The sequence below is a fragment of the Sciurus vulgaris genome (assembly GCF_902686455.1).
Source record: "Sciurus vulgaris genome assembly, chromosome: X".
NCBI lineage: Eukaryota > Metazoa > Chordata > Mammalia > Rodentia > Sciuridae > Sciurus > Sciurus vulgaris.
In genome coordinates this window covers 49,203,349-49,229,318 of record NC_136471.1, presented here as the reverse complement: position 1 = coordinate 49,229,318, position 25,970 = coordinate 49,203,349, and the positions used below count along the sequence as shown (strand labels likewise).

Here is a 25,970-nt window from a genome sequence, read left to right as displayed (position 1 = left end):
TTTGGTGTGTATTTACCCAGGCTTTCTTTCTGTACATATATATATGTAGAGTCAAAAATTTTTTTTTTTTTGCAAAATTGGACTTCGACCAGACATACTATTCTGACATTTGTTTTATTTTACCTAAATATAAATGTTTGAAATCTGTTAAACCATTTCATATAGATCTACTGCTCTCTAACAGCTACATCGTATTCCATCGTGTGAGTGGCTACCATAATAGATTGTATTTGAGCACTTACTGAATGCCAGAAACTATAGAATAACTGCTTGCAACAAGGCTACAAGGCAGGCCTTTTTGTTATCCCTGCTTTATAGATGTAAGAAGTGAAGTACAATAAGGTTAGGGAGCATGTCCAGATATGTGCTAGTAAGTGGGAGAGCCAGATGCAATTATGAGCATCCAGGCTCCAGGCCCATGTCCTTAACTGTCACACTATGCCATCTCTTGGACATAATCCATTCACCATTTCCCTGTTGGTGGACATTTAAGTTGATTGCATATTTTTACTATTACAAACAGTACTGCAGCAGACATCTTTGTTCACTTCTGTAAGTCTTTATGTAATGGAGGTTCCTAGACTTCTGTAGTTTTTAGGTGGAAAGAGCTTATTCTTTAATTCAAAAAATATTTATTGAACTCTATGTTCTGGGCAAGCTTTGAGCTCAAACTAAGAGTATTGACCAGAACTTTACTTCTCAGATGCCCTAGAAAGGTCATTTAAGTGCTTTGCAAAATTTGCCAGCCTGGTGCTGCCCCTGACCTAAGACTTAACTACATCCTGTCTGTTCTTAATTGATTGTATCTTTGCTTAGATAGTAGTATCACTGAATTTGTGCTTGGACTTGCATTTGATGAGCTGTAGCCCAAAAATCCTCTCTACCTTCTGGGGGGGGGGGGGGTCAGTGACTAAAATGTCTCAGATTCTGGGTTCTAGACTTTACACAGGCAGAACAGTGTAATGGTGAACTTGTAGTCTAGGACACAACTCTTGGTACAAATCCCAGCTCCTCACCACAATTTGATAGTGTGACTCTGAACAAGTTACTAACTGCCTCTGTGGCTGTTTTCTCACTGCACATCAAATATAACAGTAGTAACTACTTCACAGGGTTGTCATGAATATTAAATGAATCAATATATGTAGACTGCTTAGTTAATATATACAAAACATGAAATGCAATACAACAGTAAGTTGTAACTGCTATTATTTGTCTGGATACAGAAAAACTGCCAAACCAATCTCGCCATAAAATAATTGAAGAGCTCCATAACATTTTGGAGAGGAGTGGGGAAAGAGGGAAGAAGTAGCTATTATTAAATGGATAATATGCTCACATGGTTCAAAATTCAAAAAGTGTGAAATAATAGTAAAAAGAAATCCTAGGGGCTGGGGTTGTGGCTCAGTGGTAGAGCACTCACCTAGAGCATGTGAGGCACTGGGTTCAATCCTCAGCACCACATAAAAATAAATAAAAATAAAGGTATTGTGTCCAACTACAACTAAAAAATATTTTTAAAAAATCCTATTGATGTGTCTGCTGCTGCTGATGGAGCCTTAGAGGTGCGAATAATAATTAAATTTCTCAACCTAGCCAGTGATTATATGGGGATTTGCTACATAATAATTCAATATACTTTACATATATGCTTTATGCAATTTTTTTTTATTGTAAACAAATGGGATACATGTTGTTTCTCTGTTTGTACATGGCGTAAAGGCATACCATTTGTGTATTCATAAATTTACATAGAGTAATGTTGTTTGATTCATTCTGTTATTTTTTCCCTTCCCCCCACCCCTCCCACCCCTCTTTACCCTCTATACAGTACTTTCTTCCTCCATACTTGCCCCCCTCCCTAACCCTAACTCTAACCCTAACATTAACCCTTCCTTCCCCCCCTTTATGTGTCATCCTCCACTTATTAGCGATATCATTCGTCCTTTGGCTTTTTGAGATTGGCTTATCTCACTTAGCATGATATTCTCCAATTTCATCCATTTGCCTGCAAATGCCATAATTTTGTCATTCTTTATGGCTGAGTAATATTCCATTGTGTATATATACCACAGTTTCTTTATCCACTCATCAATTGAAGGGCATCTAGGTTGGTTCCATAGTCTGGCTATTGTGAATTGAGCAGCTATGAACATTGATGTGGCTGTATCTCTGTAGTATGCTGATTTTAAGTCCTTTGGGTATAGGCCAAGGAGTGGGATAGCTGGGTCAAATGGAGGGTCCATTCCAAGTTTTCTAAGGAATCTCCACACTGCTTTCCAGAGTGGCTGCACTAATTTGCAGCCCCACCAGCAATGTATGAGTGTACCTTTCTCCCCACATCCTCGCCAACACCTGTTGCTTGTATTTTTGATAATCGCCATTCTAATTGGGGTGAGATGGAATCTTAGGGTGGTTTTGATTTGCATTTCTCTTATTACTAGAGATGTTGAACATTTTTTTGCTTTATGCAATTTTTGTAAGTATATTTCTTTATTAAAAAGGGGAAGATAGAGGGAAATACCAAAGGAATGGAGAGAATTTCTCAATAGTAGCTGTTCAGTTCTTTTTCTCTGATGGTAACAGGTTCTCTGGTATGCTTCTAGTGCTATTTTATGCAAATTTAAGCACATATTTTCCTTTTTTATACAAATGTAGACTAACCACCTTAGTTTTTTTCTTGTTTTTACTTAAAATTTATCTTAAGGAGCTGTTCCATATTGGCACATAAAGTGTTTTTAATTCTTTTTAAATAGTGCTCTCCCCTAGTGGAGGGTAGACCTCCATTATATGGAATTATTTATTTAAATGGTCCCCTAGTAATGGGCATTTATGTTGTTTGCAACTTTTTGACATTTCAAGACTTGCTAACATTGTGCATACAATTCACACAATGCAAGTAAATATGTAAATCTAAAGCTTTTCTTGTATTCTGTCCCAGGATTTGCATCAAAAAAGTTAAGGACCTGTGTACTTACCTAATTGGAGTTCAACTCAATAAATTAAGTTGAAAACAGTTATTGACTGCCTGTCTTGTGCCTAGCACTGTGTTTAGAAATATGTGGACTAAAATAAATATCAGGCATGGACCTTGTCTTCCATAAGCCAATACTCTTGCTTTCATACCGGAATCCTGGCATTTCCCACACATTTTAAAAACTTCCATCTATGCCCAAGATAAACAATATCTTTCCTCCTAAATCTTGCTGGAAGGGCCTTATATGTATCCCAGAACCAAAAGAATATTTCTAGCATTCAGTTATTTCTAAAAGCTACAACTTGGTATCTAGCAGGAGTTCTAGGGGAGAGCACAGAAGGGTTATTTCCACCCCAAAAGCATACTCCACACTATTCCATGTGTTCAAATCTTCTCCAGCACCTTAGCTCAAAAACATCTCTTCCACAAGTATATCCCAATTCCTCCAACTAGAAGTGAACATTTCCTCCTCCATGACCTCTTATGATGTGATTTCCAGGTCCCACATAAGGTATGAATAATTTTCCCTTAAACTTTTTTGTTTATATGTCTTATTTACCACTTGACCTGTTAAGAACCAAGTCTGTTTCATCTCCAATTCTTCATAGCCTCTGCAGATTTAAAGGAGAACTAGGGAGAGAATCAATATGTGCAGGTGGTAAGTTGGAGCAGGATGGAGCTAAGTAGAGAAGCAGAGGAATCTCTGTGTAGAACAAAGAGCATAGGCTCAGACATTAATAGACCTAGGTTCACTTATGTTTCAGTATCTTCTTCTATAAAATGGGATTATAATTCTGTCTGAGACCTTTCCAGGGTGTGCTGAGGATCACAAAAGACAGCCTGGAAGACTACAAGGCATTCTGTATAAATAGAGAGAAACTTAACATTTGACAAACTAGCAAACCAAGGCCTAGAGAGATGAAATGACTTGAGGTTTGTAGTCAGGAGAAGAGTCTGAAAGTATAGTCATGCTGGGATTAGAAGGAGCTTAATTCCATTTCTGCCTGTGTTGGGATTGGAAGGTATGAGTTCATTGATTCCTGGGTTTATCTCACTTTTGTCTTGTGAAGTATTAGCCTGGCATCAGGTCAGTAGAGGAATAAGAAGGAAGTTAATTTGTAGAGAAGTGAATCTCAAAATAGGAAAGAAGAGATAGTTTACAAAACAAGAAATACAAATGGCCACTAAAAATATGAGGTGGGATTAAGCCTCTCTAGTAATTAAGGAAATGCAAAGTAATTCTCAAGATGCCTTTTTCACTCGTAAACTTGGCAAATAAAATAATACATACTGTTGGCAGGTGTGATGGGAAATTGGCACTCACACATTGTTGGTAGAAGTATAAAGTGATATAACTTTTTTCCCTAGGGCAATTTATAAATGTGTGTCACAAGCCTGAAACTGGTTCTATAGTTTTAATCCAGGAATTCCCCCTTCTAGGAAATTATACTAAGGAAATAATCACAAATATGCACAAAGATGTTCACTGCAGTTTGACTTATAAAACAAAAGAACTGTAAGCATATGTCTAGATGTTACATTATGGTATATACATTCAGTGGAATACTATATAACAATGATTATAGCTAACACTGAGCCATGCAGTATTGCCAGACAATGTGCTAAATTATTTAAATACATGGTTAATTTTAATTGTTAGAATAATTCTGGTATCACCATAATACCCATTTTGCAGATGAGGACACTGAAGCTCAGAGAGATTAACTTATTCCAGGCTATACTGTTAATAGGTTGAATAGTATAGATTTGACTCTAGTTCTGTCTGATGCGAGAGCCCACAACCTCAACCAAAGTTCTCTAGCATATATACAGCTGTTAAAATAATGTTTTAGAGGAATAGTTAATGGCATTCTAAAATGACCATGATATAGCAAGTGAAAAAAACAGGATACAAAATGATAGCAGAGTATGATGACCATTTTATTTTAAAAAATGCATGTCTATATATTTTCACAGAGAAACTATCATGTCTTCAAACCCATTAGTAATTACTATCTCTGGATGGTAATGTTAGAGATTATTTTGGTTTTCATCAAGATGTTTATATTTTTCAGTTTTTCTATAAATAACTTGCATTAAGAGCTGGGGATGTAACCCAGTGGTGGAATGCTTGCCTACTATGCACAAGGCCCTGAGTATGATCCCCAGTACCACAAATAAATACAATCTTTTACAGAGGTTAAACTTTTTTTTTTTTTGTGATGCTGGGGATTGAACCCAGGGCCTTGCACTTCTGAGGCAAGCACTCTACCAACTGAGCTATATCCCCAGCCCTACAGAGGTTAAACTTTTAAAGTCTGAGGATACAGCCCAGTGATAGAGGATTTGCCTAGCATGCATGAGATCGTGGGTTCAATCCCCAGCACCACAAAAAAATCTGTTTTTTAATTTTAAGAACATGCATTAACCTTGAAACAAAATAAAATATTAATATGAAAAGAAGTCTGAAAAGATAAAGAAAATGTTTACATATACACAATGGAATATTACTCAGCCATAAAGAAGAATTAAATTATGGCATTTGCTGGTAAATGGATGGAACCAGAGACTACCATGCTAAGTGAAATAAGCCAGTTTCCCAAAGCCAAAGGCTGAATGTTCTCTCTGATATGCGGATGCTAACTCACAATAGGTAGTGGGGTTGGGCCGGGGGTGGGGGCGTGGGAGAGAGAATGGGAGGACCACTGAATTGGACAGGGTAGAGTAGGGGGAAGGAAGCAGGGGAGGAATAGGAAAGACAGCAGAACGAATTGTACATATCTTTCCTATGTTCACATATGAATATATAACCAGTGAAACTCCATATCATGTACAACCACAAAAATGGGAAATTATACTCCATGTATGTATGATATGTCAAAATACATTCTACTGCCATGTATAACTAAAAACAACAAATAAAAAATTTTAAAAAAGTCCTAAAGCAAACCTTTTGTAGCCTTTATGCCCATAACACATTCATAGCAATACATTTTTTTATCTGAGTGACTGACTTTTTATGTTAGTGTGTGATGATAGAGGAATCATCTTTTCAACCATTCTTTGGAGAATCTCCTTGGGAGTGAGGAGCTCTGTAGTTGTTTAGTCTCTAGAGATTTTGACTGTAAAGTGTCTTTGTGCCCTCATAATCTATAATCATTTCTAAAATCTTTGGGCCATAGACCCCTGAGGAAGAGGGAAGAGTACTTGATGCAAGGAATCTATGGATCTTTAAATGTACCAGTGTTTTTCTCACTCTGTATGTTCTAAAAGTACAGATACTATTGTGGGCATGAGTGGGTGAAGTGAGATTTTTTTTTTAATTTTAAGAAGGGGCCCTTACACCTAAATGTAGGGAACCACTGGAATAGAGTCTAAAAATGGTGGCTGTGTAATCATCAGCATCAGGAATTCAAGAGATCAGTTCTTGCCATTTAGATCAGGGTTTCCTTTCTTTCTTTCTTTCTTTCTTTTTTTTTTTTTTTTTTTTTTTTTTTTTTTTTTGGTATGGGGGATTGAACTCAGGGGCACTGGACCACGAGCCACATCCCCAGCCCTATTTTGTATTTGTTTAGGGACAGAATCTCACTGAGTTGCTTAGTGCCTCTCTTTTGCTGAGGCTGGCTTTGAACTCTCGATCCTCCTGCCTCAGCTTCCTGAGCCGCTGGGATTGCAGGCATGCACCAGCACACCCAGCTGGATCAGGGTTTCTATGTATTTTTGCCAGGCATTAAGGGAGAGCACCTTTATCATTTACAGGTAATGTCTTTGCCACCCATCCTCATCACATTTGTGAACATTGGTGTATATTGGTTTGTACATTTAAAAGTTTTACTCAAAGCTCTCCATTTCTGAGTTTAGCTCCTCACACCTAAAACTTATAAGCACAGCTATTATGTAACACTATTCTCACTTCTTACCACACCAAATTTTCTTTCTCCTGTCTTCCCTCTTGCTGTTGGCAATACTGTTCACCCAAATTAGGAACCTTAACTCTTTCATGTCCCTTACCTTTCACATCCAATTGATCACTGAGCCAAATACATTTTACCTCTCTAATGTATTGTCAATCTGTGCTGCCTGCTTCATCCTCACAGCCTGCCTGTCATACCATCTACTCAATGGGTTCTTCCCTTGGGAGAATCACTCCACAAGGCAGGAAGAGGACTCTATAAAATGAAAATCTGGTCATGTTACTCTCCTGCTCAAAGTCTTCAATGCCTCCCTGTTGTCTTCAATGCCTCCCTGCTTGTTATTTGAGGCATGGCCCAATCTGGCCAGAGCCTCATTTTCCAACCTTATCTCCTGCTACACCCCACAAAGCAGCTACCTTGTCTTCTGATCATACTGAACGTACCACATTTTATTTTTGTGTTGTTTGGAATATTATTTTTTGTTTTATCTTCTTTGCCTAATGGCAGTTCCATTTCATTTTCACGACTCACTTCAAGCATATTCATTGCTCTTAAATGTGCTTGACCTGACCAGAAAGAAGTCACCTTTCCCTCATCTGTCTCTTTACTCAATCCCACAAATACTTCTATTATAATGAAAATAACACTTTATGGTCTTTATTTTCCCTGTATTTGTTCTCTCTGTATGTGAACTCTTCAGGATCAGGCTCCATGTCTTTTTCATTGCTGTGCCTCCTAAACTCTAGCTATGTTGAACTCACTGTTCTCTGAATATACTATGTCTTTTTCAACATCAGCCTTTGCATAAGTGGGTATATCTGCCATGAATACCCTTCTCTATTTCTCTCCTTCTCTGCATAGGCAAACATCTGCTCTTCTTTCAAGACTTATCTCAAATAGAGTGTCTCTGAATCTACACATTTTCAAATTGAGTTAGCCATTCCGCACTCTGTGCTCCTCTAGACTTCCAGTTCAATCTTGTTTACAGCATTTTTAATGCAAGCATTCTGTTATAATTATTAGCTTACCTGACTGCCTACCCCACCCACTTCAGACATCAATTCATCTTTGTATCATTGGCATCAAGAATAGCATGTAAATAATAAATAATTACTTAATCAATGATTATTTTATGGCATATGGTGACCCAGGAAGAACTAATAGGTGATCAGTAAACTTTGAATTCTTATTTACATAACTGATCAAGGCATCTATGGGTAGGTGCTAAATTGACTTTTTCTAGTCTTGACTCTAAATTTCTCCTTGTTACTCTTCCAGGTGCTTAATGCTTAGCAGTTGGTCTGCTGCTCATCCTCACCCCCCATGAGCCTTGGTTCTGATGCAACCTATGGTCATGCAGGGATGCCCTTACACCCTCCCACGATATCATGAGTGGCGGGCTGCTGACAGGTTCCATCAGAGCAGCAGTCTCCGAAGCACCTGCCCTCAGCCTCAGGTAAGAGTCCAATAGTAAAAGAAAGACCTGTGGAGAAACAGTGAATGTGGCTTAGGGGTACACATAGGGGTAAGAACCTATGAGGCTTAGGGGTATTCTCTGTATGTGTGAAACCATTTGGATAGCATGGGGGTCTCTTCAGGTCCATCCGTTATCACTGATAAGGCTCTTTTTTTGGCGGGGGCATGGTGTAAGGGAGGTGTTGGACTGGGAAAGCCAAAAGGCCCACTGTGGGTTACAGATCTGGGGAGGCTCCAGAATAGCATGGTCCTTAGGCACGACCTAGGACAAATCAAGACCTTCCTTTGCTTTGTGATATAGCTCACATTCTGCAGGTATATTTCTTATGCCATTGGCTCCTCCTCTCAAGTCCCTAGTATTCCCTGTAGTTCCTGGCCTGGCCCAGCTTAGAACTCACTGAGCTTCATACCTATCTTTCCTCTCTCTCCTCTCCTTTGGAATACAGTGATGGAGGTGTATGTATCTGTCTGTGTATGTTGGTAGGAGGGTAGAGGATGTGTGAAAGGCAGTAATCTAGAGAGGACATCTGTCTTTCCTGACAATGAGGGAGATCCAAGGAAAGTTGAAGAGAGATGCACAAGTATACTTTGGGTTGTCCTCCAGTGCTTTGAGATCCAGGGGCCACTGGGATGTGAGCAAGCACTGTCTCCTAGAGTCACACTAATGGACTGTAGTGCTAAGTCACTGCTAGGGTAGCAGGAGCAACTAAATGTATAGGGAGAAGGAAAGGAGGGAGAAAGTGGGATGAAAAATATGGATTCTGTGGAGCTTGTTTTATGAAGGATAATGAGGGAAGGTCCAGGTCCAGGAAGCATGAGCGTCATGTCCTTCTGAAATGTTTCCCACATCTAGCTAGGGAGAAATTGCTACCTCTAGTATATTATCAAACCCAGGGTCAACTTATGAGTCCCCCAGTAACCTACCCCTTTTCTGGAGTGGGGCTTTCTTGGGGTTGCCGAATTGAGATGCCTGGACCCTTCTAAAAGGCTGCTTTGCTCATCGTCCACCCATTCCAGGCTTCACCACCTAGGCAGAGGGCCCTGAGGGCTTCATTTTGTGATTGTGAATGGTATAGCCCAACCCCTCTCTTCTGCCATGGTTTAGTTTCTCTTCCTTCCATATGGCCTTTGTCTCAAAGTTTCAAGAGATGGGTAGAAAGCCCTGTGGTGGGTGGGGTGTGAAAAGCAGACCTTGGCCACAAAAGCCAGAAGCAGAAGGCAATTGATAGGGAAAGAGAAAGAAAACAGTTAGTTTTTATGATTTTCCCATTTTGTGCCTGGCTCTGTTAGGTGGGACTTGAGAGTATAAGGCGAACTAGGAGAGTGGAGGCGAACTAGGAAACTAAGAAGAAGGCTGGAGGGAGTTAAAGGCTAACATGGGTGGAACCCAGCTCATCGTGGGTGCTTCCTCCAGGACAGCCAGGACAACTTGGTTATGGCTAGGTCACAAAGGACTATTTCTAACTCTGGGGCATATTCACTCCAAAGTACTCTGTGAGACTGGCTTGAGCCTAGTTATGCCAGAACAAGAGAAGCTGCATCCAGGAGCTAGAGCCACTCCCTACTCTTGACCTGTCATTCCCTAGCCTCCCGAGTTGGCTCCACCCCAGACCACTAGAAAGGGTCAGACAGCTGTTCCAACTATTCCTGTAGGTGGACCTCAGCATGGAAACAATGTAGAACTGTGGAAAGCCCAGAAGACTCTGTGGGAGATAAATGAGGATGAGAACAGAACTCTTTTTGGTAAAAATGAAGTGTTTTCCCTAAGTGCTGAGGGGTGGGAACCCAGTTCAGGAATGTTAACCTTTGCCCAGGCAAGTCTGCTAGAGTTGGAGAAGAGCAGCCACTTCCAGGAAGGGCTCTGCCCTTTGATCAGTGACTTATGGGAAAGGGCTTTCCTGGGCTCCACCAAGCATCTCATGGGCGGGCACAGGAGCCTCTTTGACACTGGCATCCTGCACGGAGCTGTTAGGTTCCATTGCCCCCTCCCTCTCCTGAACAGGTCCAAAGGGAAGTCCAGAGGCCATCGATGTCCTTCTGTCCTCAGGGTACAGTGAGAAATCTCAGTGTTATGACTCTTCCTTCAATCCTCTCTGCCTCACAAAGCCAGGGCAGAGCATTCCCATATTTTCACAGTGGGCTCCAGTGAATCTTCTGGCCCCTGCACTCATTCAATGATAATTAAATTCAAAGCGATTCTACTGCCTTAGCTTCCTGATCCTGCCATCCCATGGCTCTGTCCACAGGTGTGCCACACATATTCATCACTGTCTCTGAGGAAGCTTACTTAGTTACTTAGTTGAGGAGAAGGCTTATCTTTCTCTCAGACTTATCCTCCTGCCAGGCCTTGGGGAAATTGCTTACCAGAGGTTTGTCACCAAAGTGGTCTGATCCTTTCTTCCACCTCAGAGGATGGGTGAACCTGGAGGTGGAGTGAGCCCTTTGTGTCTTCCATGGAAAGGGAAAATAAATCAACAGAAACTACCCTCTGCATGTCCCTCCTAAGCACCATGGAATGTCCAGTCCCACTCCTGCTATCCTTGCCAGCCTGGGAGGGCCATCCTGGCCCCGGTGTGGAGGGCCCAGTTGGGAGTGAGCCGGAATTCCCCAGGAACAAAGCTTCGATTCAACAGCCAGGCCCTGACATAGCCGCCCCCTCCAGATTCCTGGGGGGTCAATAAACAAACAGGGTGACAGCCCCCGCCTCCTGGCCTGGCTCAGTTCTTCCTGCCTCCCTGAGCAGGCTTGCTCAGAGCTCATCAGGACTCTGCCTGTCTGTGGTCTGGATTCCTGCTGAAGGATAATCATGGAGCTGCCTGATCTGGCCATGGACTCCCAAGGCAGCACAGGTAGGGTCAGCTCTGGAGCCACAGGGTGGCTGAGTCCTAAGCATGGTCCCCAGAGCTTGGCAACTCCCTCACTTTGCTTTCATGGTGTGGTTGTGAGCTGTGGTCTTAATGAGATGATTGATTTCCTAGATTGCCTGGAGAGTTTGTGTGAGGAGGAAGTATGATTTGAAGGGAGAGGAGATTACAGGAGTCTCAGCCACTAGCAGAGCCAGTTTCTTTCCACAGGAAGGCAGGAAGGTAGACAGGCAGACCTGTGGGTCTCCACCTGGGGTGGAGCAGCCCAAACTGAGATTTCCTACTCTAATTTCCTTTTCCTCCACCCATCCTGATTTCTGACTGGACAGACCTGGGATCGTGCAGTAGCTACTTTCTTAAAGGCTATTTGACATAGCTACCCTTCCCCAAAACCCCACAATAACCTAATACACAATAACCTAATACCAGTACATGGAAGAGCAAGTGATGGACTATGAGCCAGAGTTCCTAGGGCTAGAACTTAGCAAGCTCCATGGCTTGTCCTCTTGGGTGCTGACTCTGGGTCAAAGTCCTTTGGAGATCAGGATTCAGATTGCTGCCTGAGCCTTTTCTTAGTTCATGTTCATGTTCTGACCAGTGCTCTTCAGGATGATTTCCAACCTTTCTGACTGGTGGGATATACAGGTGGGAAAATGAAGAGACCACATAAAGGCTTAGGTCCATTTGGGAAGCAGAATATCTGCTACTGATAGCTCTTTATGGCTATTCTGCTCCCTTTCTGAATCTTTATGGGCTTATCCCTCAGCTTTATTTTCTAGAAGGTCAGTTAAACTGTGGGACCCTGAAATATGAGCCTATGGCTCAGTTTGAATGCTGTGGTTGTCAGCATTTGGACAATTCCAACCAGCTTCTTACTTAATGCAAAAGTACTTCCAGAATCCCATCTGGGCAGTGGTCCTGGAAGAATTTACAATAAGCAGAGTAGAAATGGTGGGTGTAGTGGCACATACCTATAATCCCAGCGGCTCAGGAGGCTGAGGCAGGAGGATTGTGAGTTCAAAGCCAGCCTCAGCAAAAGCAAGGCGCTAAGCAACTCAGTGAGCTGAGTATCTAAATAAAATACAAATTAGGGCTGGGGATGTGGCTCAGTGGTCAAGTGTTTCTGAGTTCATTCCCTGATACCCACACCCCCCAAAAAAGAAAGAAAATAAAAGAAGAGTAATAATAATAGTAGTCAACATTTCTATGGACTGACCTGTACCAAGAGAAGGCCTTGCAATGAATAGGGTCACAGACTCTTTTTATATCTCATCCCCTGAACACACTCACAGAAAATAGGATTTCTGAACCCTAGGACCAGCCCTTCTCTCCCTTTGTTCACTCTTGTTCCACCCTTGGCTAGGCATAGATCAGGGCATGACACACTCCAGGGATCAAAGGATGTCTCTGTTTCTGTCCAGGTTAGAGCTGCTGTCACCTCCCCTGCACCTTCTCAGGATGATGCCAGGGTTCCCTGCCTAAGTCCAAAGCTGTTGAATGGGTCTATTGGTGCCGTTGACCCTCTGGAACCATCAGCCATGAATCTGTGTTGGAATGAAATAAAAAAGAAGTCTCACAACCTCCGGTAAGGCCTGACCCCTAGAAACAGGTATCCTGGCTATGACAGCATTGGGCTTCTTTAGCTGCTGCAACTTGTCATTCTCCTCTTAAGCCTGTGTCCCCTCCTTTTCTCAGCCTTACTATCCACTTCTCCCCATCTTTCTCTGGCACTGGGAAAAGAACGCTGAATTAGAATTTAGGACATTTAAATTTAAGCCTCAATTTTAAGTAGTTGTGTCACTTTGGATAAGTTATTTGAGTTCTCAGAATATTAGCTTCTACTTGTTTTTTGTTCTGTTTCAAGGGAAAAAAAACAAGTGAAGGAATAATACCTGTCCTCACTACCTCAATGTTGTCACGAGAATTCAAAAAAGATTTGAAATGATTTCTAAACTTAAATGTCCTGATGTGTACACGAAGGAAATGATTCCCTCCTCCTCCTCTTCCTCTCATAGCTGTCCTCTATCTTGGTGGGTCTCATGTTTGTTTCCCTCTTTTTATGCCCTCTATTCCCATCCATTAGTTTTTCAGCCCAGCTAGGCGAAACATAGTAAGAGCCTGGAGACAATTGCTGTGTGTCATTCTCTTTCCCCTACCCCTCTGTGTGTGCCTGACATTTTTCCTCTCCACCCCCTATCATCAAAGCCCAAACTCCTGGCTCCTGGTGGGCTCTGGAGTCAGATAAATCTGGGTTTGAATCATAGTACTACCAGTGACTTAACTGTGTGACCTTGGCAAACTACTTAACCTCTCTTGACAACACTGGTGCCTACCCCATAAGGTTGTTGTGAGAATTAATTGAATCAATGATTTAGGTAAAGGGTTGGCCCAGGTTAAGGAAGCAGTACATAAAGATGTTATTGCCAGCTAAGGGAAATTGGCTCAATGGCCGCACTCAACCTTGCCTGGCCTCCAACTTCTTACCACTGGGACCTCAGCTCATGTTTAATTTGTGGGGGAAAGGGGAGGCAGACAGAGATGATTATATGGTACACATTTTTTCTTCCATATCTTATGCCTTTAGCCAATACTCTTTGTCATTCTTTGGGTCCCTCAGGCTGCTTATATTTGTATGCGTCCTTGCACATATGTGTGCCCCTGATCAGTCATCCACCTTGCCTTTCCACTTTCCACATCTTCTCCTGCTTAGAAGATAGGCTTAGAGCAGGCTTTATGTGATTTGGATTCTTCTAGGGCGAGAGGGGAACAGCTGTCATCCCTAATGCCTCTGTTGTTTTCTTCCCTTCCCAGCCTGATACTGGGCATTCAACTGAGGTAACTGATATTTTAAAAAATGACATTTAAGCTATTTGAATTTGGGTTATCTGACTACCTATGGTTTGACTCATCGGTTTCAGTACTGTGATCCATTTGGAGGGGCCTCAGGAGCTTCTGTGGATGGGTAGGAAGGAGGGATTTGGGCCCTCTTCCACTTCAGCTAGAGCAGATATTCTTGAATCTGTTTTATGTATTAAAGTTCCGCATAAATGGTCGTTTGAGGATAAATGTTTTACCACTTAAAAAGAAGATTTAACAACCCTGGTCTTACCCATTGTGTTCAGTGCTCGCCTAGAGGCCTTCTCAGACCACAGTGGAAAGCTTCAGCTCCCTCTACAAGAAATTATTGACTGGCTCAGCCAAAAGGATGAGGAGTTATCAGCTCAGCTGCCCCTACAAGGGGATGTGGCCCTGGTGCAACAGGAGAAGGAGACACATGCGGTAGGTTAGAATCCTGGAGGCCATGGTGTATAGCCTCTCAACACGGGAAGAGTCCCTTCCATAATACACTGATAGACAGGCACCCAGCTCTGCTTAGACACCCAAAGCAACAGGAGGCTGTATGCAGTCCTAGTAGTCTGTGGATAGTACATCACAGACTAAATCTTTCTGTCGTATTTAAAATCCTGCCTTGATTTTTAATAGGGACATGGGGGAAATGAACACAATATGATGTCAGGTGAAAATGCACAGAATACAAAACTATATTCAGATGAATCTCAATTGTATGAAAATGTGTGTAGATATGCATGCATTTATACATATTTATATCTTGACATTGGAGGGAACTATATTAAATGTTAATAATGGTTAACTCTAAGTGATGAAATTGGAATTAATTTTAATTTTTATTGTTTATAATTTTCTAAAATTTTAAATATTTCAGTGATATATATTGCTTCTATAATCAGAAAATAACAATATTTCTTAAAAAAGAAAATAAAATGGAATATAATACAACAGGAAAATAAGCTATAACTGCATGGCATAACATGGATGAAACTTACCGATAGTATCTTGAGTGAAAAGCAGCCAAATATGAAAAGAAAACATATTCTATTATTCTACTTATATAAAGTTTAAAAATAAGCAAGCTGATTGGTGATTAGTCAGGATCATGGCCACCTTTTAGGGGGAAGGATGAGATAGTAACTGGAGGGGGCCACCAGGGTGTTCTGTGGGATGCTGGTAGAGTTCTGTTTTCTGATCTCTATACTGGTTGCACAGATGGAATCACTCTAAGGAAATTCATCAACCTATATACTTCTGACTTTGTACTCCATGTTTCACAAAAATTAAAAATTGAATATAACTCCTGTCTATCATGTTTTTTTATTCCTAAAAGTCTCTTAAAGGGGACTTTCTGAGTCTTCCAGATAAATAAGATCCCCACATTTTCTTTATCCTGTGGCATAGCCAGACTCATTTCATATTAAATGGAACCTCAGGTGTTAGAGTTATTCTTCTGCCTATAGGGAGGAATGCACTTCTTTTGGTCTGGGTAACTCAAAAGTATTTGGTAATGCCAAGGGATCAAGTTACACTGACAAGAAGAAAGATTATTAATTGCAGAATGGAATTTAAAGTGATCGAAAGACTTTCCTTTCCTGTTGACCACATTGCTAAACTTCACAGGCCTTTATGGAAGAAGTCAAGTCTCGCGGCCCCTATATTTACTCCGTACTGGAGTCAGCTCAGGCCTTCCTGTCCCAGCACCCATTTGAAGAATTAGAGGAATCTCATTCTGAGAGCAAAGGTGAGTGGTCTTCTGCTCTATTCCCTTCTTTTTGAGCTATATACCACTAAACAAACACCTTCCTGCCCTACCAAACCCATTTTCTTGATTTTTATATGGGAGGATAGTTTTCTCCTGTGAGTTCAAAGTTGGAAAGAAGCAGGATTCATACTGTAAGAAAAAGCTGAAAGAGAACAGAACCTGGAACAGGGATCACCAGCATATGGCCCAGCCTGTATGTGGCTCTCTGGAACATCACATATAGCTTTTTAATGAGACATGAAAAAAATTTAAAACACTCTAATCAAACTAACAGTGAATAAAAGTAGCAGTAGGTCCTTTCAAAACATACTGTTTCCCAGCAGCTCTTGAGACTGAGGCAGGAGGATCACAAATTCAAGGCTACCCTTGGCAACTTAGTGAGACCTTGTCTCAAAATTAAAAAGTAAATAGGGCTGGGGATATAACTCAGTGGTGGTAAAGTGTTCCTGGGTTCAATCCCCAGCAATAACAAGCCAACAAACATACTAATTATTCCAACATTAGAGGGACATGGAGCAATACTCTAATCAACTAAAAACCTTTTTAAAATCTGAAAAGTTAGGCAATGACCTTTGAGAGGAAAATTGAATATAGCTCTTTGAGAACAACCCTGATGACTTCCGGCCCTTTCCCTTGATAGAGAGGGATACTCTCAGTTGTTTATAAGGCAGTAGGGTGGGATCCATGGTGACTAGGTCTGATGCCAAGGGTTGATGGCCCAGCAAGCCCTCTTCTCCAAAAAGGATCCTCAAACCTCTGAGATAGGCTGTAAATAGCCTGGAGAGGAGCCTTTACTAATTGAGCCCTTTGTCAGATCCATTCACTCTCTGTTTATTTCTAGCCTCTCAGTAGGAGGGCTGGTACTTAATTTGTTGCCCAATGGGCCACAGATAAGACATGCTTCGAATGGAACCACCATTTGACCCAGCTATCCCACTCCTCGGTTTACACCCAAAGGACTTAAAATCAACATACTACAGAGATGCAGCCACATCAATGTTCATTGCTGCTCAATTCACAATACAGATTGTGGAACCAACCTAGATGCCCTTCAATTGATGAATGGATAAAGAAGCTGTGGTACATATATACAATGGAATATTACTCAGCCATAAAGAATAATAAAATTATGGCATTTGCAGGCAGATGGATGAAATTGGAGAATATCATGCTAAGTGAGATAAGCCAATCTCAAAAAACCAAAGGATGAATGATCTCCCTGATAAGCAGATGATGACACATAGTGGGAGGTGGGAGGGGGGCAAGAATGGAGGAAGGAGGGACTGTATAGAGGGAAAAGAGGGGTGGGAGGGGTGGGGGAAAGGCAAAAAAATAACAGAATGAATCAAACACTATTACCCTACATAAATGTATGTCTACACAAATGGTATACCTTTATTTCATGTACAAACAGAGAAACAATATGTATCCCATTTGTGTACAATAAAAATAAATTTAAAAAAAAGAGAAAGCAAGACAATTCCAATTAGTCTGAGGTTTTAGGGCTCTGAATCTTCTTCCAAGGGGAAGTCTAAAGGAGGATGAGGAGACCTACAATCTAGGAGTCTATGAAGAAAAGCTGGGCACTTTATACCAACATTGTCTGAACTGAAATTTCATAAAATGCCTCCCTTCTTTGGATATAAGTGGACAGCAGATACTAATGCAAAACCATTCAGGGCCATATGAATAGGACTGAGGAAGATTCACCCACTACATATCCCAAAATATTTTATTACTTACCTAACCAATTTGTTTAAAATATGAAGAAGACTTGATGATATAGTAAGTAGGAAAAACCAAAATTGTCTCTTGACTGGTGGTGGACACATGGACCAATGTGATAAAATTGCAAATAACTAAAATGGGAACTCTAAAAAAAGTTGGTGGACTGTGTCAATGTCAAAATCCTGGTTGTAATATTATACTATAGTTGTACAAGATGTTGCCATTTGGGTAAAGGGGGCATGAAATCTTTGTATGATTTCTTACAACTATCTGGAAATCTATAATAATCTCAAACTAAAGTTTAATTTCAAAAAGAAATTTGAATATGCTAAAGGAACTCAACCATGTAAAATGTGTATTTGTGTGAGTATGAATATATATGTAAACATGTATAAACATATGCACCTATACACACACATTTTACAAAGGGATGTCTGTCTCTGTCTTTTCTTGGGCTGCTCTGGCCTGTTTAGTCTGACCTGACTTCCTGTCTGCACTTGTAGACACCTCCCCCAGACAACGGATCCAGAATCTAAGCCGCTTTGTATGGAAGCAGGCGACAGTAGCCAGTGAACTATGGGAGAAACTGACAGCCCGCTGTGTGGACCAGCACCGTCATATTGAGCGTACTCTGGAGCAGCTGTTGGAGATCCAAGGGGCGATGGAGGAGTTGAGCACTACTCTGACCCAAGCTGAGGGAGTCCGAGGCACTTGGGAACCCATTGGGGATCTCTTCATTGATTCACTTCCAGAGCACATCCAGGCTATTAAGGTATACAGGACCTCTCCCCTAATTATAATCACATCTGAGACCTGATGCTTTTCTGATCCCTGACAATGTTCCTTCTGCTGAGACTCCACTGTTGGCTTGGACACGAATTCTTCTGGTTTATGTTCTAGATTTGGGACTGGTTTGGCTGTAGTTCCCTCTATTTTTCTCTTGTTTTTCTACAATGAGCAGAAGATGAGTATGAGAACAGTGGCCACACACACTTAGTCTTGTTGCCCTAATAGGAAAGCACCCAAGTTGTGTTATTGAAAGAAAACCTCTGGGTAAAGAGGAAAGAGTTGAGATCAATGACTAATCAGTTCTCTTTCCCACTCTCTGTTGTGGCACTTTGGTCCTGCTTCTCCAGCTATTCAAAGAAGAATTTTCCCCCATGAAAGATGGAGTGAAGTTGGTGAATGATCTGGCACACCAGCTTGCCATTTCTGATGTGCACTTGTCAATGGAGAATTCCCGGGCCCTGGAGCAGATCAACATCCGGTGGAAACAGCTACAGGTAGAAAAGCAGCCTGGAGTGAGGGATGGGGAAGCACCTCAGTGTAACTAGGCTTGAGGAAAACTTCTTCAGGCACAAAGGAAATGAAGGGGTATTAAAATAAAACCTACATGGAAAAATAGTAGTGAAGAATGTGTGATCTGGGAACAGGCTTCTTACCTCTGAGCTGCAGGGAATGATTGAACTGAAAGTATGAGAGGGGCCTGTCTAGATTTGAGCACTCAGGGTAGACAGGGACAAGGAAAGAATCACTGTGACCTAGAGTTAGGGAGGCTCTTCTCTGCTTGGGAGAGCGGGAGAGGGCTAGGAGTTGGGTGATGATCAAAGGGGCTGGAACCAGAGAAAAGCCAGACTATAAGTCTATAAGTACATGAAGATTTCTGTTGGCACCTGGGGATCCCAAACTGAATAACTAGAATAAATTCACTGCTTTTCTTCCTGTTCTTTCCATAGGTATCAGTTGGTGAGAGGCTTAAGCAGCTCCAGGATGCCCATCGGGACTTTGGACCTGGGTCACAGCACTTCCTCTCTTGTACGTGAGCCAAACTGAACTTCACTTTAGCAGAACCTCAGTCACCTTCCAAGAGAATCTACTTTTTTCTCCCTGGGGACCTGGTGGAGCCTAGGATACTTTAGATAGCAATAAGGATAAAGCAAAGCGGTAGTTAAAAAGAACAGGTTATCCAACCAGAGATACCTGAGTCTGAGTCACTGTACCTCAATTTAGTAGCTGTACAAACTTGAAAAACCTTTCTGAACCTCAATTTTCCTATCTGTAAAAAGAGGGAAAATATTATGCAACTCATCAGGTCATGGGAATTAAAAGACTTTATTTGTTCAACAGTGTATATTGTGGGTCAGATACTTTTCTAGACACTGGAGCTGCATCCATGAATGAAACAGACAAAAACCTCTGACTTGGACAGCTTACATTCTAGTGAAGAAAGCCATATTACAAACCAATAAGTAAAATATGTATAAGGTCAATTGGTAACAAGTGCTATGGAAAAAATAGAGCTAGGAAGGCATGGTTAGGGAGTACTTGACTTAAGGGAAAAGGTATTGCAGAAGCCTCACTCAGAGGGTAACAATTGAACAGAAGCCTAAAGCAATTGAAAGAATGAACCATGCGGATAGCTGAGGGAAGATACCAGGCAGAAATTTGAGGTTCTTAAAGTAGAGGTGTGCTGAGGAACAGCAAGTAGGCCCATGTGGAATACAGCAAAAAGAGTGGGGAGGCCAGAGCACAGAGGGCCTTGTTGGTGAAAGTAAGAACTTGGGATTTTACTCTGAATAGAATGGAGGTACCTTGGCAGGGTTTGACATGAGTGATGACATGATCTGACTTATGTTTGAGCATAGTGTTAAGACTAGGTTTTGTGGGGGCAAGAATGGGATCAGGGAGAACTGTTAGGAAGCACACTGCAGTAATCCAGCTGAGGGATGATGGTCACCCAGACCAGATGGGTAGCAGTGGATACAGTAAAGATATACAGAAAGGAAAATTAGATATGTACACAAATCATGAGGATATCTAATCTGGCACATAGTAGGAGATCCATAATCATTAACCATGGTTAGGTTTGTTGCTATTATAAACAATGACATGCATCTACACCCATAGAGGATTCTTGTACTCAGGGAAACTGCAGTGAGCATGTTAGTCATACAAGCTGAGTCTCTCCTAGGAGATCTGGGACATAAAGACAGGGATGGTAGAGGCATGAATTTCCAGAGTTCCTCATGAGAGGCAGGTGGGGTGGGGAAAGGAGAGAAATGGGCAGTGCTATTCCCCTCTTCCTACAGAATGAGAGGCTTGACCTTTTTGTGGAAGGGCTTTAAGCCCCATGAGGAAAATAGGGTCCACTTCATATCCACAGGATCAGTTCAGCTGCCTGCAGCTAAATGGATAGAAGTGGAAGCTTGTTCAGGGAGAAGAATGTCAGGGTAGCCAATGTCATGTATTCCTGTTTGTGCCATAGCCACATTTCTGATGTGTTAGGGCATCAGTGACAACTTTTCCCCCTTCCCCAACATCAGAGAGAGGTGTGTTCATTAGAAGTGTTTACCTATCCTCAGGGCTATTAAGAACTGGTAGTGAGAGTCAGAGGTCTCCTTTGGGGCTTGATTACCTTTGGGGAGGGTAGAGCAGGGGAATGGCCAGGAGACAGAAGGCCTGAAGACCATTAGTGGCCCATAGCCAGCTTGCTTTCTCTTTCTCTTCTCCTTTACCAGCCTCTGTCCAGGTTCCCTGGGAAAGAGCAATTTCACCTAATAAAGTTCCCTACTACATCAAGTGAGTGGTCATCAGAATCAGAAGCTGGTCAGTCACCTGCCCACCCGTCCCTTGCTTGTCCTTTTGCTACCTTCCCCATCATTCCTTGTCTATCGGGTTTTCTCCATCTACTCCAGTTTTTCCTCCTACTCATCTCAAGAGCTCAATATTCCACCTGGGTAAAGGTGAACCCTTGTGCTTTGGGACCTTCAGGGTTCCACTGCAGCTTCTTATATCCAACCTATCACTGAATGTACCACTGTGTGTGTTGGGGATGGGGTGGATGCTGGCGCTATTGATGCTTTTTTTGTAGCCACCAGGCTCAGACCACATGCTGGGACCATCCCAAGATGACTGAGTTATACCAAACCTTAGGTAAGAATGTGGGGTATCTGTATAGGTTGGGGATCTATACAGTTCCCTTTGTCCTGCAGTGTACATCAGTGGATGAATGAATGGAGAAAATGTTATATCTACACACAGTGGAATACTGTTGAGCCTTAGAAAGAAATCCTGCCATTTGTGAAATGAGCTAGGCACAGAAAGACAAATAGCACATGATTTCACTTATGTAAGGAATCTAAAATAAACTCATAGAATGCGAGAGTAGAATGGTGGGTTTCAGGGCCTGGTGGAGGAGAAAATGAAATATTGGTCAAAGGCTAAAAAGTTTCAATTATGCAAGATGAATAAGTCCTAGAGCTCTAGTACACAACGTAGTACCTGTAATTAATAGTACTGTTTTCATACTTAAACATTTTTTCTAAGAGGATAGATCTTATGTTAAATGTTCTTATGACACACCTACTACTACTGCTACTGCACTACTACTATTACTAATACTACTACTACTAATAATAATAATAACAAATAAGGGGACAGGAGGAAACTTTTGGAGGTGATGGATGGGTTTATGACATAGATGGTGGTGATGATTTCACAGTATATGAGTATCTACAAACTCATGATGTTTTATATTAATCAAATATGTACAGATTTTTGTATGTCAATCATACCTCAATATAGTGTTTTTTTGAAAAGAATAGAAGGGAACCTCAGCCAAGAAGCAGGTAGAACAGAAGTGAGTGCTGTGTCTTTTCTCCAAAAGCCTTCTTTTCTTTCCCCTCTACACCTTCCTCAACTGGAGGCTCTACATTTCCCTCCAACCATTCTATAATTATATTAGGGAATTATGTCTCTAGATGTGAGGTCTAATCTGCTTTGAAAGATGCTGTCCAAGCTCAATGAGCGTGACTTTTGTGTGCCTTATTGTTGACTACTAAGAGAGGGTCATCATTATGTTGCAAATTTTATCCATGTTGATGCAGGCGAATGTAGTTCATTCATTTGCACTGCTCTAGTGTGTTCCATTGTATATAGCAGTTTCTTTATTCATTCTACTGTTGATGAACATGTGGGTTTCTAGTTTGGAGGTAAAAAGAACAATGCTGCAGAGGATTTCTTGTGCATGTCTTCTGGTACATGTGCAACACTTTCTCCAAGGCATATTTTTCAGTCTACAGATTATAGCATCATTTTGGTGTGTTTTAACAAGCATTAAAAAACTGAAATGGACTAGGAAATGTCAACATGCAACAGATCCTTAGCAAGAGCTATATTTGATATTAAATTTTGTTTTTACATTATTGAATCTAGTTACAATTTTTTTCTGACATGTTTAAGTTATTTATACAGGCACACAAGAGTGTTTGCATACTAAGTCATGATGTAAAATGAATTTCTTACTATGAATCTTGGTCAAAAAATGTTTGTAAATCACTGCTGTGGGATATATACCTGACTGTGGTAGGAGACATGAGCGTTTCATTTTTATAGGTAATACCTGAGTTGTTTTTCAAGGTGATTATATAAGTTCACACTTCCACTAGCAGTTTTCATTCATACGTATTCTTGTTGGTACTTGCTGTTGTCAGACTTCTATTTTTTGCCAATCTGGTGGAGTAACATGGTATCTTGTTGTGGTTTTAATTTGCATTTCCCTGATCTGAGTGGGTCTCTTTCCATTCTTTGCAGCTGATCTGAACAACATTAAGTTCTCAGCTTATCGTACTGCCATGAAGCTCCGCAGAGTCCAGAAGGCCCTGCGCCGTATGTCGCCTGTCACACTTCCCTATGGCTTTCACCTTCTTCATCCTGTTCCTCATCTGTCTGCTGTTTCCTACTTTCATCCTATCTTGGCCAGGATTGTTGTTGATTAGTTTGGTGGGAACTTAAGGCTGGCACATTCTGTCTGTAGACACCTACTCTTTCTAGGTTCCTTCTACTCATTCCAAGCCTCAAACTTGTTTCCAAATTAACGATAGCTATCCAATTCTTTGTCCCTTTCCCTCTGTTGGGTCCCTCTACCCAACATGGATAATCAAGCAACTAGTTCCTATCAAGAAGTATCCCAGCCCATGGTTTACCATCTTGGGGTTGTTGGATATAGCAATAACTGTTCATTCAAGCTTCCTGGCCTCAGCATGTCTGGGTAGGCTCATTCAGCATTGGAAGTAATTGAAATGTCCTCCTGATATGTGTCATATTTACCCAGCCATACCTGAGCCTTTACAGACACTATCTAGGTTTTCAGAACAAGGTTCATGTACAGACCTATTTACAGTTGAAACTTACATAAAGACAGAGAAACTTAAAATGAAATATATTCCTTAGGTATCAATTCAACAGAGGAGGTGAATTTATTCACACCTCACCATCTTCTTGAAACTGGTGTCAAAGACCCTATGGGTATATAAACATGTTTAATTAATTTAGGGAATCTTTTGCTGCTCTCCCTCTTCTTGGGTAATGGTCTTGGTAAAGGACAAGCTTATATCATCCTTGCACATGATATAAGCACATGGTCTGGAGATTGAGTCAAATGTAGGGATGCTGGTGACTTTATCTCCATGTTCAATCCCTGGAGTCCTACTTTTGGCTATATATTTTCCCTTTCTCTTTTCTTTTCCAGTGGATCTGGTAACTCTAACTACAGCCCTGGAGATCTTCAATGAGCATGATCTGCAGGCCAGTGATCATGTGATGGATGTGGTGGAGGTCATTCACTGCCTGACTGCCTTATATGAACGGTTAGAGGAGGAAAGAGGCATCCTGGTCAATGTCCCACTATGTGTAGACATGAGCCTCAATTGGCTCCTCAATGTCTTCGATAGGTAAGGGATTTCACTCCTGTCAGCCTCCAGGATAAATTCAAGGGGACATCTCCAGTGGGTATGGTGGGAAGGGGTTGCTCCCATGGTGAACTTTGACCTAGTTCAGTTTGGGGCATGTTTGATCAGAGCTCTGTTGGAGTCAACTCAGTGAGGAAAGTGACTGCCAAGACGTTAACCCTTTACATATATTCATGTTCGTAGTCTCTTCTTTTAAACCTAGTGGTCGCAGTGGAAAGATGCGGGCATTGTCCTTTAAGACTGGCATTGCATGCCTGTGTGGCACAGAAGTGAAAGAAAAACTTCAGTGTGAGTACAATTCCAAAGACTGGAGTGGTATTGGGTGGAGGGAGAGGTGTTTCAGGGAGGAAGGAAAGGTCTAAAATAAACAGAAGGTAGGTCTTATGACTCAGCAGAGGGCTGCTTGAGCCTCCTTGTGATGCTTCTTGGTCCAGGATTGCCAAGAATGCATGGTACCTAAAGGCCAAGATGACCCTAAGGCTTGTTATTATTCCCAGTGTCATTCTGGGGGATTTAGTTTCTTCTGATCTGATGTAAGTACTTAGAATCCATGTTGACACTGTGGAGTACCTAGGGCCCTGACTTTTAGTTCTAGTTTCCATGGCCTATCAGGCTTTACCCTCTCCAAGTCTGAAGCTGAAGGTGTGTCACACATTCTCCTGGAGACTTCTCATGTTGTTACATGGACAGGTTGCAATAATCCACATTCTATAGGAGATGAACAATATGTACTTCTGTAGTTTTTAGCCTTTCTGGTGTATGGTACCTTTGTTTTCCCCTTCATCCTCAAACTTGTATTCAGCATTTTGAACTTTTCAGCAGCAGCATTATCAGCTGTTGAATCCTAAAGTGCATAGAGCTCTCTGCTAAATGGGGTGAATGCTAGGTTAAATTAGATGTGGTCCCTCCTTCAAGTGATTTACAATCTAGAGAAGGGCATAGAAGTACATAGAAAGCATGTTTAATGGGGAAGAGGACTTTTACAAGTATGTTCATGGTTCTATTATTTATTTTGCCCAACATTCCTTTGAGATGGGATAGACAGTGATTATCTGTCCTCAGTTTTCAAGTAATGAAACTGCAGAATAGAGAGGTTTATTACTTTTCCAAGATTCTGCAGCTAGTCAGCAATGGATCCAGAACTCAAACCCAGGCCTTTTGCCTTCTGCTTTTGTGTATATTCTAGACCTTTGGCGAGGTATGAAGCAGACAGACAATAACCTCTGGAAGAGGTTTGCTAAGGTTGACCTGAGATGGAGGAGGTTCTAGAAGTGCCAATAATGTCCATACTCAAATATAAGTACTCTAGTATATTATACAAGCACGTAGAGGTCATTTTTAGATGATCAGATGTTTTGAATTAGCACCTCTTTTATCCATGCTATTGCTTCTTTCCATTTGTGTGGAATATTGAGATATTATTGCAGTATTACACTACATGAACTACATGAGTAGGAGTGGCTATGGAAACCCAACTGTGATGCATGATTAAATGCCCCTGAGCCTTAGCTCTCATATTGCTTCTTAAGGAATATATTTTCTCAGTGGCATCATCGTGTCTGGTACTACTCTTTTACACAGCTTGCTTTCTGTCCTTCCCTCTCCCTTTCTTTTTCTACTTCTGTTCCTGATGCTTTCCATTTGTGT

The 25,970-nt window shown here is 41.4% G+C and overlaps 1 protein-coding gene across 5 annotated transcripts in view; it reads left to right on the top strand.

Annotated features, from left to right (window-relative positions):
- The window catches only part of DRP2 (dystrophin related protein 2), a 44,909-nt gene that overhangs the window by 4,880 nt on the left and 14,059 nt on the right, over positions 1–25,970 (top strand). For 4 of the 5 annotated variants that reach the window (XM_079124352.1, XM_079124353.1, XM_079124351.1 and 1 more), the window contains 12 exons: positions 8,170–8,347; positions 12,653–12,816; positions 14,354–14,510; positions 15,705–15,825; positions 18,078–18,346; positions 18,711–18,857; positions 19,311–19,389; positions 21,093–21,153; positions 21,446–21,507; positions 23,167–23,241; positions 24,104–24,305; positions 24,526–24,611. In XM_079124352.1, coding sequence (XP_078980478.1) covers positions 8,231–8,347; positions 12,653–12,816; positions 14,354–14,510; positions 15,705–15,825; positions 18,078–18,346; positions 18,711–18,857; positions 19,311–19,389; positions 21,093–21,153; positions 21,446–21,507; positions 23,167–23,241; positions 24,104–24,305; positions 24,526–24,611 — 1,540 coding nt within the window. In that variant the 5' untranslated portion in view covers positions 8,170–8,230. Of the gene's footprint in view, positions 1–8,169; positions 8,348–11,104; positions 11,217–12,652; positions 12,817–14,353; positions 14,511–15,704; positions 15,826–18,077; positions 18,347–18,710; positions 18,858–19,310; positions 19,390–21,092; positions 21,154–21,445; positions 21,508–23,166; positions 23,242–24,103; positions 24,306–24,525; positions 24,612–25,970 lie in introns of those variants that run through there. The other variant, XM_079124355.1, reaches the window with a different exon arrangement.